Here is a 14,716-nt window from a genome sequence, read left to right as displayed (position 1 = left end):
AAATATCATGTTTTTATAGAGTAATTAATTTCTTTTGAAGATATGGAAAATCTACTTGGAAAAACGTTATGCATATCTTGATTCTTCTGCTGTAGATTACACATACATTTTCAGTATTGCACAAAATAATTTCATGAAAATATCTGGCAGACCCTCTCGCAATCTGACTGAATTTGACTGCAGCCTGAATCTACTGCAACTTAGGGAATATACCATCCATCCAAGATTCAAGTGCCAAGATTAGGTGCTTAGATTACACTGACTGTAGAGCTAAAGAGGTTTGAATAGGTACCAAAGTATTTTGAATGGCTCTGAAATGAACAGCTGAAGTTGGTTTTTGATGATGTGAACGCCATCTATCTAAATACACTCAAATACTTTCAGGATGGAAAATGGTGAAACTGGGATATTTCCAAGTTTTTTTTAAGTACAAACCCCCAGATTATATAATCCAATCAAATCTGTCTTAATTTTTCACTGATTTTGCAGGGAGCTATACGCAGAGTCAAAATCCAAGCATGCAAAGCACGCAAGTCCGGTAAAAGTTTGCATCGCTTCTCTGATCACAGAAAGTGTTACTTCCCAGAAACAAGTAAGCAATTAGCAAGTACTTTCTTCCATTTTCAAAATAGTGCAAAAGCCTAAATTTAACAAGACACTACACCACACTGGTAGTGTGGTACATTTGATGTAACGTTTACTCCATATGAGAGAAGCAACAGGATGGTCAGAATCTAAGGTTATAGAAAATCTCTCTTGTAAAAGATGCTGCCTTTAACCCTATGAGATACAGAGCTTGGGGGAAGAAAGGATCATCTAAAACAAATCATACCAAGATTGACTAGAGATTCTCGTCATGTAAAGCCTGCTTCCTAATTGCATTGTGCTCAACTATTTAGGAGTAAACATTCTGTAAAGCCAATAAGTCAGGTAATATATTCCACAATTAAAGATTCCTAAATAAGACGGACTGATACTGCCAATATAATTTTAATAGCTTTACTGTGAAAATCTAATGAGCCACAAACACACTTACGAATCCAGTCAATGACTTCAAAACAGCAAAAAAATCAATAAGAAGATATATTTTATAATTAAAAAATATAATATAATTTTCTTCAGTGCACACTGTAATTTTGAGTGTGTGTGTGAGAAATAGTATCTGTGGAAATGTTTCATCTCCAAATGATACAATCGGACTTAGGATATTTTCAAAAATTATAGCTTTTGGTCCTTGTCCTTCTACTTGTATGGAGAGAAGAGATCTGAAATTTAGACCCAGGTTCAGAGTAACTAACTGAGGTGCCTAAATTAATCTAACAGCTGTTAGACGTTTCCTTTATAGCCAAGGGAGGGTGAATTATCCTAATTAAAATCTGATTTGGAGTTTCACCTTGTCTCTGTGGATCGTAAGCAAAGTAGTTAAAGATTGGTATATTGCTTCATTAATAGAACTGTAATAGACCCATAGATTAAACATCCTCTATTCACGCACTTCAGTGTATAACTGATTTTACCTTAACAGAAGGTGAATATTACAAAGGATATAGATCAATGAGTTTCTGGAGCATGTCCGCAGAGGAGATGATAAACTGATGCATAGTCAGAATTATCTTTAGCAGGTGGTTGTTCTGATATGCATTTCCTTCTAAATCTGAAAAAAGAAGGTGGAGTATTCTTATTGGAATCTTACCAAGATTTGGTAAACAGCATGCAAGAGGCTTTTTCAGCATCCTAATTTTAATCAGACCTGTTCACTTGCGCTATCTTAAGGATAGCGGTTACTTACTAAGTTAGGAAGCGCATCATTTTTCTGATGAGAGCTATATAATACCAATTCATTTTTTACACTGTATTACCATTACAAGGATCTAGAAGCAGAAAAAAAGTTGTCTCTCAAAAGCACTCAAAATATTCAGAGATAAATATGCATACTGATCTCAGCCTAGCAAATCAGTAAAACAAACGCTTGACTTCAGGAAGATCAGTATATCCTTTGAAACAAAGTAATAAATTAAAGCACAAAAGAATTAGGTTACTGATCCTGATCAGTCAATCAGTGGTATGACTGAGCTTAAACAGAATGGAGATATTCTTATAAGTGCATGTGAAGTTTTTTGCTCAGCTGACATACATATTGCCAAAAAATACACACAAATTAGGTTCTATACATAAACATGAATGCAGCAAGATATCACCTAGGCAGAAGTCCTGGGACAGTAACTCATGCATACTCTCAGGGTGGACCCAAATGTCCCAACACACATTTTCTTAAGCTTTTCATTATATGGACTTCACTTGAAATAGGTTTTTAAACTACTCTATCTTCTGTTTTTCTCCTCTGTATTTGGAAAAGATCAAGATCAAGGGCATCAAACATGCCCGACTCTTTAAAGTTTGCATTTCTGTAACGAACACTGTAGTGCAAGTGTTTTGCAAATATTAAGAGAGGTTGTTTTTGTATAGACTGATGAGAGAACCTAGCTGGTTTGCACCAGTATTGGACACCCTTCCAAGCATAAAAGAAAATTTATTTTTTGAGTAGTTTTAAATATATTGTCCTATATAAGGATACTTGTAATGATTACTCAAAACATCAGTAACAATAGCTATATGTAGAAACAATGCACAATAAGGCAAAACAAGCAGCAGGTAACAGCAGGTTCGCAGCATACAAAGCAGTATCTATTACCGTAGGAAAAACACATTTTTAAATTCTACAACACTGAAAAAGAGCATTAAACTTAGTCCACTAACAGAACAATATAATTTAAGTTAGTCACTGAGCAACAATTTCCATGCTCTTAAACAGCAAGGTACCAAATGTGAAGAGCAGATCCCAGTGCCAAGGCCTTCTCTTTTGCACAATAAATTGCATCTTTAGTAGAACTAATAAAGCCTGATTTCCTCTAGATCTGTCCTCTCCATTCTTCACTCCACAACAGTCCTGCTCATGTCCTTTATCACCTTACTCTTCCATGAAAGTCCTCTCCTCCCCTTCCTCCACATCAATGCTGTACTACCCACCCATACTACTCAAAGCTATCAGCTACACAAAAGGCAACACACGCTGTGATTGACTCTAAGCTGACTGGCCAGACAGCAATCAAACTGGACAAACGCTGGGCTCATACAGCAGCCCTTCCACAAACGCAGGCACCAGTATCTCTCTTCTACACAGCCAATTTACACAACATTTATAGGAAATTAATCTTTGAAACTCCTCTCTTTCCATTAAATTTAGTTTAAGCTGGCAGACAGATTGACCCTTTAACTATTTCGTGAAAAGTAGACTAGTTCAGTGGGAGCGTGACTGAGGATGCCCTAAGCCTGAAGTTCACAAATGAAGTTATTGTTTTAGCTGCCTCTTTGTACCCCTGAAAGCAGAGGACATGCCGCATATCACATCTGGTGTGAGTAATTTCATTTTTCTACTAGAAGAGTATTCAGTTTGCCGGAAACGCAATACAATGAGGAGTCTTGAAATCTCTTACTGCAGCAAGCCTGTCAGGGAAGACAGGCAGAAGAACACTGATCAGTGAATCCTGCAGAGCCTCTGTGACCATGCATCAGGCCACTCAGCATTATCGAGCCCAGAACAGGAATATTAGCATCAGGTCATCTTCAAAACTGAAGATACCTTTTACAGTCACAACTGAATTGTTTTTGTGGATCAGGCTCCTAAGGAGCAATGCTATCTTCAGGTTATACACGAGGTGAAAGTCTGTGTGTCCTATAGCCACGTAAATGAGGTATAGTATCGAGTATCCGTGCCAATAAGCTAAAAGAAGGAGGGGAGATTTAAAGCAACCAGCGCTCAGAAAACCATCAACAGCATTATAAATCACAGATTTATAAAAAGTAACAAACCCAAAACATATACTTCCTTCTGACTGTCTGTACATAATAGGAAATAACAGGAAATAAAATTTGTCCTAAAAGTGATATTACTTTGTAATTCTAGAATACTCAATAATGCACAAGAGGCAAAAGTGTCCAATAAATATTTCTGTTCTAGTATTAAACAGAAATGACAGTTAACGTAGTCAGATTATAAAATTAAATATTTTACATTCCAATCACAACCAAGGAAACCATTAACCAGATGCTTAGTGAGCCTAGTTTCTCCTAAATCAGTGACTTATCTTTTTAAGATTTGTTCAAAGAACTGACCAGAGTCATCTTTGGATAGTTACTCCTAGACAGTAAAGCTTAAAATCTTTAGTAAGTTACAAAGAATTAAGAACACTAACCCATCTGGAAAACACAGAACTGGAGTCAGTCGTTTTACATTGTATAATCGTTTTAAGCTTCATTCACTAATCACAAAGTCAGCAATTCTGTCTTTATTTTTGCTTTATTTCAATCAGAAGTAAGTTACGAAAAATGGATCTTATTAAGATAAAAAAAAAAAAACAGGCCTGAAATCCCCTTTAAGAGTTGATGCAGTAGATATTAGCCCAACATTTTAAGGCCGACATCTGTGCTAATATCACCCATTAGGACAGAAGCAAATCGTTGAGAGTTCACATGATCAGCTCATCCAGCAGACCCAGGGGATAACAGTCTCTCTGCAATGGAGCGCAACAACAGCTGAGCCAGTGGGCAGTAGCATCTCTTATCAGCTCCATTAGAAACTCAGAAAAGCTCTAACCAGCTTAGAAAACTAGGCTCTTAGAAAACAGGTCTGTTTATAGCAAAATATTGATGCAGAGAGTGCAGTGGAGAGTTAGGAGAATAAGGTGTACTGTTTGCCTCCAATTTGGGGTCAGCAGAAAATTTCCTATGTGCTGCCATTGCCAATGTGGAGTTTAAAGCTAAGCTTCCAAAAGATAACAAACAAACGCCACTACATCTACACTAAGAATAAGACAGGAAAATTCCTGGAGATAAATCTTTATAGGGTTATTCTGAGCCTCTTCTTTTAATACAGTGACAGGTTTAAACTAAGAGAAGCAGCTGCAGATAGATTTAGAGATTTGTGTACTTTATAAGCAGTCCTTCCAACCTCCTGATTTCACATACTAGCTGAGCTCTAAGAACATGATGGGGCATTCACCACTCTTGAGAAACACCGAGTGTTCTGCTCAGCAAATGATTAAACTAAGACAATATGAAGAGCTTATAAATATTCTATTACAACCATAGGTACATCTTTGAAAGTCAAGGGCTTTTTTGTAGTCATGTGCAAGAATGATAGAAGACATTTTATCTCCTGCTTTAAAACGTCAGTATATAGGTTCAGATTCTGTTCAGGGAATCAGTAGAGTTAAAAACCCACCATCAGTACTCAGTATTTTGGACTGATTCAGTGCATGTTCCCACAAGGCAGCAGTCAGCAGCCAGTTCTTTGGTATAATATTCAATATATTAATTGTATTTAACCATCCACTGTTGTCTGTACAGATAAGAGAGAAATGCACTGTCAGTTGAACTGGAAATTAGATGAAGCAGGGTTCTTAAAAAATGACACAAAAAACTGCAGTTAGACAGAGTGTTGAATGACTGGAAGAGAATACTGACCAACAGTCTCCAAAAGGGGACAGAAGACAAGTATTGACTGTTTTGATACAGAAGTTATTCTAACAGAAGGAAGGTTGGGACAGCAGAGATTATGATACATAGCCATTTAGGATCCGTCATTTTTTACTCTTTCAGTATCTCCAGAAACAGTAGAATTATCCTAGACTTGCACACAGAGCCTGTATCAATTAATGCTCATTTTACAAATTTGGTTGATCTGCTAGAGCCTCCATCTAAGAGCTCTTATTTAACCAGAAAAGCTGTTCAACATATGCTTAACTTGGAGGCCAATATGGCTATGTGCAAACATATTAAGTATATACAACTGTAATTGTATCACCAGCTTTACATAAGCGTGCAATATAGATCATCTAAAGCAGATAAAGAGAGCAAAATCTATCTGAATACCTTGACAGTTTCTCTTCTGATAGGATTCCCAAATTCATTATCATGACATAACACAGGTTACTACTTTGCATGAGGTTCCCTATTGAATTTCTGTCCTTTAGAACTTTTTGATTTTGTTTCCTTTTTCACATGCTACAAAGATGCAGAGAAAAACAGTATGTTCTACCTACTGTTAGTGATTAGGTCAACACATTTACGAAACTTTCTTGTTTGAGAAAAGTAAATTTAGGCTTTACAACATCCAGACCTAATTATCTTACAACAGAGTAGGATTTTGTTATGATAACATGTAATTATTTTGCTCACAATAAAGCATTGCTAAGTTTTATGCTATCGATTCCCCCCCGCAACTAAAAGGCTCCATCTCCATGCACACATAAAAAAGATTGTATTAGTGATGATTTAAAAAGCAAAACCACCACCTTGCAGCCAAAAATCTTAAGTTTCCCAGTACAGTTCAACACTGAATAGCAACCCTGTACAGAATTGTAGCTGCACTCAATTTTATACACACGTTCAGTACTGAATGTTTAATGTCATCTTCCCGACAAATCTATTATGGAAGTACTTTCCATATGAATACACTATGATATGGCAAGTGTTCCTGCGAAGAAAACTATTGGGTCTGATTCTTCTTCCATTTGCTCTTCATAATTTCATAATTGATTCAACAAAATCCACAGAGTTAAACTGGTGAAAATGGGCCTGAGGTGAGCAGAGACTTCAGCTCATAGTTTCAGATTAAGAACTGTCATTCGGTACTTCGCATCTCTGACCACTAGGTCACTTATTTGGAAAGCTCACCTACTAAATGTCGCTGTGTGTAAGGAACGCCAAAAGTTATGGTAAACTACCTCTGTACAAATGGTGCAGCCAATAAGATGACTTTCCTGACTTTTTTGCAAGGGTGCCTCTGTATGCTACAGCATTCACTTGAACCTCCAGCACTTTCTGTTAAAAGTTTCTTGAGACTCATTTTCATTTCCGTTTGTATACCTGTTTCTAACCACGCACCACGCTGAGCAGAAACCACTGAGTGAACACTAAATAAAGTGGAATGGGTGTGTTTCAGCTAGCCGATTTTACGTTAAGAGAACGCTAAAAAATACTGCATAAGTGTCAGCTTTGTTTTATTGCAGCAAAACAAATAACCCACCAATTACATTTTTTTTCCTGTAATTGCCCTTATCCTATTACAATATGTTAATAAATACCCTCTGAAGCAAACAAGAATACACCAGTTGAATTTACTTTTCCAGGACTTAACCACATGTGAGAGCACAAAGACATTTAGGGCTAAGTATTTTACTACCTATATAGTAACAGGATGCCACTAAAAATTACAATTACAAAAGCTCCATTGCATACGTGAGACTCAGAACACACAGGAATAAGAACAACCTAATCTAAGCCTACCGGCTACTCTATTGCATTATCCAACTTGTGATGCCCTGCAACCCATGATTTAGTAGTAACTGAAGAATCATTTGTTCCTAGAACAATTGGGGGAATCAGCGCACTCAAAAGCAAGGCTAAAGAACAAACTGCCTGCTTTTCTCCAGGTCCTGATGGCCACCAAACTTGTGCTAAAAGTACTTACTAGAGAGAGTACGTTCTATAGGCAGGATCATTCTACTGAGACCTTCCCACTCACATGAGCGCAAGCATAAGGTGACAGGAAGAATGCCAAAAGTGTCTTAATCAAACTCAGTTTTGCAGGAAGAAAAAGTTACTTTCCTAAGAGCCCTTTATTTCATAAGCAATGTCTTTACTAGTAGGCTCCAATTGTATAACCTAGTGTACAATCTGAAATACGTCAGAAGCGAATCATAGAGCACTGACGTCATATGATCAGTGACTAAATTGCTATGAACATGAATAACTGATATAAACTATCTGAAGTCTTCAGTCAGCCATCAAAAACTAGCACCAGAAGTAATACAATCCAAGAAAGCATCAGGCAATTGCCAGGTAGTCTTACTAAGCACAAAGCTGAAAGTAACAGGTTACTCTACTGAGGTGCTGTGCAGATTTCCTTAAGATTTCTGCCAAGTGTTTTGTCTGATGGTTTGAAGAAGGTGGCAGAAGGACGGTGTTACAAACATCCATCTGTAAAGACAGTTAAAGGAGCAGGCAATATGAAAACTGGGAGGATTGACACGGTCAAGGACTAGCATCAAGGAGCTTGATAAAACACACAGACATGTATGAAATATGGAGGTATCAGTGGACATATATGCTAGGTTTAGGGACTGAGCTAAAACAGTACAACCGCCATGAGTCAGTATCTCTACCCAACGTGAGAGATGCAGTATTATGAGATAACCTTAGAAATGCTAGAAGGAACCGAAGTTGAATGAAATATTTCACGAATATTTCATGGATACTTTGTGAAGCTTTCCCCAAAGACAAGTAACATGCACTCTGCTCCCCTTCCATTTAAAATATATGCAGCACGTATAATAGTTTTCTTACTGCAGGCTTACTGTTGCAGGATGAGAATTCGGTACCCGCTAAAAGAGGTAGTCATTTAATTGTCCCATTTTTAAATTGATCAAATTTGGTCAGGATCAGATTCTTAAGAAGCCACTGTCTTTTGCTCATCAATTATGACAGACTATCACTGAGATAGAGCAGAGATTCAAGTTAAACTAGGCTATTTACTTTTTGAGTTGGAAATAGCCTTTTATTTTTTAATGACAGCCGAAACCTCAGTTAACGGAGAAACAAGGGCTAGGACCTAATGTACTCTATTCCCCTGCTCCATTGTAGAATCAGTTTTCTCTAAACAAGAATGTTTCAGAAACAGTTTAATTTGCTGTTAAAACTCTACAGTGATAGGAGATTTCTCAGCCTCTGTAGGTGACTTATTCCAGCATTTGAAGATCTGTCATTAGAGAATTCTCCCTATTGTCTAGTTAAGGTCTTGAGGCAACTTTGGTAGCTTAAGCCCGTTATGTCCTGACCCGGCCTCCAGCAGATAGGGAAAAAAAAAACCCAAAAACAAACAAACAAACCCCCTTCCCCTTGCCAATATATCGTCCTTATTTGAAGTTCTCTTCCCTCTTCTTTTGTCTGAACTAAGAAATACCAACTTTCTTAATTTTTTTTCTCAGAGGCCAGGTTTTCTAGATCTCTGGTCATCTTTGATGTCCTTCTTTGAATCCCTTGTACATTGCACCTTTATGAAGCAAAATTAGATAGAGTACTCCAGAAGAGGTCTTAGCTACAGTTAGAAGATTACTTTGAATGCCTTGTACATCTTACTTTAAAAATATATATATATATATTTAGGCACATATATACATCTACCCTTAGAGCACCTGCCTTTTCTGTAGTAGTACAATATCATTAAATCACTTTCACTTTTATAATCCATCTTCACCTTGAGATCCTTTTCTGTAGAAATGCTGCATATCAAGGAATTCACCATACTTTGTTTTAAAACTGGTTACCCTAGGTTTAGAACTTGGCACCTGTCCTCAGTGAATTCTCTCCTATTTCATATCACTATTTCAAATGGTTAAAAACATTCAGAAATAACATAGCTTAACTACAATGTTCTTACAACGATGATGCACTAATGAGGTAAAAGAATGACTTTTATTTTTTAGCTGCAGTGGAAAGAAGGTGGAATCTTGTAGCTCTCCTGCTTACATGTAATTCTAAGAAGGATGGTGGTGTCCCCCCTCATGTGATAATCGTGCTAAAAAGTTTAGTAGACAGGATAAAAGCATCCAGGGAATCACGCTAAAGCACTTTTTTAAAAATTGGCTTGCAACATTAATGTCAAACTGTTCTATTTGATCCAAGGAGCAGTCCACTTCTGTTAGATCAAATTCTATACATACTTAAAACATTAAGTGAGGGCCATACATAAACTTACTTACACAAGAAATTACTATTACAAAAAAAGACTCCAAAACTAAAATAAGAATAATTCAGTACCTTTCAGAGAGGAAAGAATCCTACTACTTTGTGAGCAGTCCCGCGCTAACAGAACCCTAAGCAATAAGCCAAGTAAACAGGGATGCTGGAAGAAACCCGACCAATCCAGCAGCTCTCCAAGTCTGCTTCCCACTTCAAACTCCCTACATCATGGAAAAGAAAAAAGCCAGCATGCCACACAGCTCTCTTGGTGATATGACCTGTCAAAACCAAACGCTGAATTATGACTACACTGGCTCCCCATGCCCTATATCAGTTCCAGGTGACAGCTCTTCCTCCAAGTGCTCATTAACAATGCAAATACACCCCTGATACAATTGAGTCTAATATGCAATCCAGAAGGATAATAAGACTATTCTGTGTAACAGTAGGGAACATTAGGGGAGAAAAACCTCAAGGGAAAGCCATTACCCTCTCTCAGAAACAATTTTTGGAAAGCTACATCTTCGAGAAAGAGCTCCGGGTGGGTAATTCTGTGAAATGAAAACAAAAAGATAAAAGCTTTTGTTGAGGGGAAATGGGATGATTTTGAGAAATTAAAATGTACTTCAAGAGAAACCAAATGAAACGTGGGTGGAAAGCATCACATTAGCCCTGGAAATTCAGATTAAGTACAGAGAACAAGACAAAAAGTTAAAAAACACAAAACTAATATTCATTATTCTAAAGCATGTTTAAAGTATTGAGTTTAGCAAATTTAGATGAGATAGCTTTTTACCAAAAAGTCATTTTCTAGAAAGCCTACAAAACATAACTTGAGTGTTCAAGATTTTTTTAGAGCTATAAATCATGATGCTTGAGCACCAACTCGTAGTTTTGAGCTACAGGTCGCCCTTGAATAGCTCAAGCGTAATGCCTGGCAGCACAGCTCCACCAGCATAAGCACTGATGTATAAAACAAATGAGACTCCCAGAATCAGAAACTTCTGAGGCTTATATCACTAGATCATCACTGAACCCAGCTGTATGACTAGCATTAACTCATTCCGCAACAGCGGTGTTCTATAAAGAGCTTCTGTCTAAATGTGCGAAAGATCTGTGGGCAGCCAGTCATCAGACCCAGGGAAACACGAAGTCATCCCCATTTTAAGGTTAAAACTATAACTGACTAGCAGACACCAAACAGGTGTCCTCTCAGAGATTTGAAGATGTTGCAAATCACAGATCCCAGATCCTGGCCTTCATTTTCAGGGCTGACTCTCATGCTCATTTCTCTACTCCTGCTCTAGTATTTCTGGAACACTATTCAGGTGTCCCCCCCCTTCAGAAACTTCAGCTTCCCAACCTTTGTTCTGGCTTCTGGATGTATTTCTGGAATTGGCGTTCACAGACACTGTGAAAAACTAGCTTCTAGCTCAGCTTCTGATCATACCTTTGCCCCAGCCGTAGACTGGAGCATCTCTTGTTCTCCACAGATCTTCAGTTCCCCCTGCCCTTTACCCCTCCAAAAAAACTCTACAGGTTCACTGCAAACCCAAATCATATCTGATCACTGTGCATCACTATCAAATATCCACAAACAAAAGCTTCCCAATTGCTGTTTCAAGCTAGTTGCAGTATGCTAAATTTTGATCAGTAAAACCTTCACATATGTATTCAAGTGTAAGGTTTATTGTATCAGTTGCTACAGTATAGAACAAGGGGAACATATGCCTCCTAGGTACTGTTGAAGTACATTTCTTTCTATTACTAATAAAGCTATCTGATCATTTTGTATGCTATTCAGCCTAAATAAGTACTTTGTTTTATGCATATTTTTAAAAGAGTAACATTATATAATAATTAAATTTAAATATAGATGATTCTTCTGGAGGAAAGGAGAAGAGAATTTCATCCATATATAAAATGAGTATTTTGAAGGTGAATCACTTTGTGAGGTTAAAAACAATACTATTGCTCTCTGCCAGAGGAGTTCATTATTTCAGAAGAGTTACAATAGTGTCATATGTCTAAATGATCTTTCATCATGATATAAATGGCACCAGGCATTGAATTTTCCTTAGTATAAGCTCTATATACATTTGAGCCTTAAAACTGCAACGTTTGGGGATTCCTGAAGTAATCTCCAATGCAAATGTAACCTTAGTAAGTCTTTGTAGATGCTCTCGTATCTTTGCCTTTTCCCAGCTGCTGCATTTTCAAGTTCTGAACTCAGTAAGGGGGGAGGAGAGGGCAGGGAAGCGGTATCATGTTTAGAAAATTATCTTAAGCTTTTTTTCCTCCAGCCTTACCTCCCTAATAGAAAGATCTATTAAACTATGTAGTAGTTTAAGAGACGCCCCTTCATTTTCAGACTTTTTAAAAAAACCCTGGAAGAACGTCTTAAACGTTAGCATATGCTTGGCAATAAATAGCAAAATACTGAAAGGCTTCACTCTAAAGCATACACAAACTAAACCAAATATTATAGAAAATAAAATGCAAGGGGAAGCCTGAAGAACAAGTGCCTTATTTCTTGCTTTTACTTCATAGATAGGTCGACGAAAAGAAAGCATGGAATTAATGCAACAGTCTCAGCAGACTGAATTCTCTTCTATCAATATCTAAGCTTTCATGCACGGAAGAATAAAAGTTCTATTGTTTTTCTGAAGTTATATGTAGAAGTATGATGATACAATTCTCTCTCATATCCTTGTGGTGAAGATAAGTAAATGAGAGACTGCCTTATATATTAAGAAGTGTAAGTTTCCTTCATTTTCTTTTATTAGCAACGCACCTTGACTTTGGACAATTACACTGGAAAGACTGGAGTCCAATTAGCTTATCAGAACTTTCAAACATACTAAAATATATCTACAGTTTAATTTCTGCGGGACAATTTCTTCCACAGATATCAGGTTACAAAACACCAATTTTCTTTTTTGCTACAACCACAAACAACTGTCATAGTTAGCTAAATAGCGTTTAGCATTCTACAGAGCAGTAACTACTCTTCTGTTCCCACAATACCATTACTTGATCATTAACGTAATTTGTTGCCAAGCAATACTAAAGCTTCTGCACTCTATTTGACAGAATCATGCCCAGATTACTTGAAAAGTAAAAGATCAACACCATTGTAATACAGGATAGTACTGTGAAGAAACTTTAATTACTTTTGTTGGGGGAAAAGACATCTCAACGTTCAGATTAGGCTCTTGGGCAGAGGAAAACCTCTGCAAGTTTGTGAAGAAAATGTTCTAAGCTTTCCTTCGAGAGCAGCATCAACGACCACAGCAGGCTATGAGGATGTTTTGATTTTTAGTATCAATGTGCAACTTCTTTACGAAGAAGTTATCAGATTGATGGGGTATATTTCAGAATGATTAATGACGAAGCAAGGAAGCTTTTGGGGAGAGGAGGTAGAGGGACAGAGGAAGGACCCTAAGACATTTAAACCTCTCAGGTTATTTTGATAGTAGTTTAAATCCCCTGGCTCTGTAGAGAAAACAGAAATTTATCACCATTTCCTCATGAAGAGACACAGGCATGAGGGTTCCACATAGGTCCATGCCAGGAGCCTGCATGTTTCTTTTGCAAAACTGAAACCTGTAGTGACTCCTAAAACTTTTCAGGCTTAATGTAAATTTTATCCCAGTAAAATATTTGCACTGGAGACCAATGTTTTCTTCATGGACAAATGACTGGTCAGCAGAGACTCCTCAATATTTACTATAGAGGAACTGAGGGATTTTCCTTCTATCTTAGCATTATTAGAGATATATATATATATATATTATTAGAGATAGATAGATAGATATCTATGTCAAGATTTGGTTTTCATACCTCCAACACATAAAGAAAGCCTAATGAGCCTATTTTTTCCTTTACATTAAAAACATCAGAAGTACCAACCTCGTTCTCTGCTGCTACGCAAGGTGTGGTATTCTAGAGGATACTAAATCGCCCAAGCAGATCAAATTAACCAAAGACCATCTCTTCCCAACGCCACAGGAAGTTAAAAAGTTTATCATTGTTTTTAACAATGGATAAAAATCCTTTGGTTTTTGAACTGTGATTATTTTACTGGTTATTGTATGTTTCAACTACTCTTTTATTAGAAGAAGAGTGGATTTTTCTGGATAAGATGAGGGGGAGAAACTAGATGAAACTTCAAAGTTTTCTGTATTTTACAGAAGAAGATGGTTAAAGTGCTCCTGATGAGAGAACTGTAACTTGCCTGCTTCATTTTTTGTAAAATGGATGCAATACTTGCCTATCTTTCAAAGAAGTGCTAAGACTCAACATATTTTTGCATGCTATTAATGCAAACATGAACTAAAGAAATATTACCAGTTTACAGAATTAGACAGCTGTGTTGTTTTTTTTTTTTTTAAACTCTGGAAAACATTAACTGTGATTAACTGGCACAATTTTAGGCAGCAAGCACCTTCAAAGACAACTTCACCTTTGCTGGTTTCTCCCCTCTATCACAACAAGTATGTCGGAACTTTCATCCAGGTCAATCCTAAAGTAGTTTCCAAAATTTCTAAAGCTTGTTTAAAAGTATTTCATTTTGTCCCACACAGGGGCAACAAGCTGGTTTCACACTGACCAAACACTGCTGGTTTCACACTGACCAGACACTGCAGAACAATTTACATCATAAGCTGAAGCTGTTATGACCATTAGAAACTGCAAATTGCATTACGTTCACATAAACTCTATTAAGAGTATTGCTCACCCATGAGGTTATTGCTTTTAAATTCTTTGAAAAATAGTAGCCATAGGTTTAAATTTTATTTTAAAGATGTGTCGTTTTCTACTGAAGAGTGACATAACAGTATGAATAATTGACTCCGCTGCAGGTTACTGCAGTTGGCCTTCCACATAGCACTGTACTGCATATAACATGTAT

At 37.1% G+C, this 14,716-nt stretch overlaps 1 protein-coding gene across 5 annotated transcripts in view; it reads right to left on the bottom strand.

The window, feature by feature from the left end:
* RASGRP1 (RAS guanyl releasing protein 1) overlaps window positions 1-14,716 on the bottom strand; it is a 51,462-nt gene that overhangs the window by 27,785 nt on the left and 8,961 nt on the right. For 4 of the 5 annotated variants that reach the window (XM_068946307.1, XM_068946306.1, XM_068946308.1 and 1 more), the window contains exon 3: window positions 1,549-1,654. The exons of the other annotated variant lie outside the window; for it this stretch is intronic. In XM_068946307.1, coding sequence (XP_068802408.1) covers window positions 1,549-1,654 — 106 coding nt within the window. The remainder of the gene's footprint in view (window positions 1-1,548; window positions 1,655-14,716) is intronic. 5 annotated transcript variants of the gene reach the window in all.

This window comes from Struthio camelus, chromosome 5 (genome assembly GCF_040807025.1).
Source record: "Struthio camelus isolate bStrCam1 chromosome 5, bStrCam1.hap1, whole genome shotgun sequence".
Classification (NCBI taxonomy): Eukaryota; Metazoa; Chordata; class Aves; order Struthioniformes; family Struthionidae; genus Struthio; species Struthio camelus.
The sequence above is the reverse complement of the archived record's forward strand: the minus strand, read 5'-3'. Positions and strand labels throughout refer to the sequence as shown.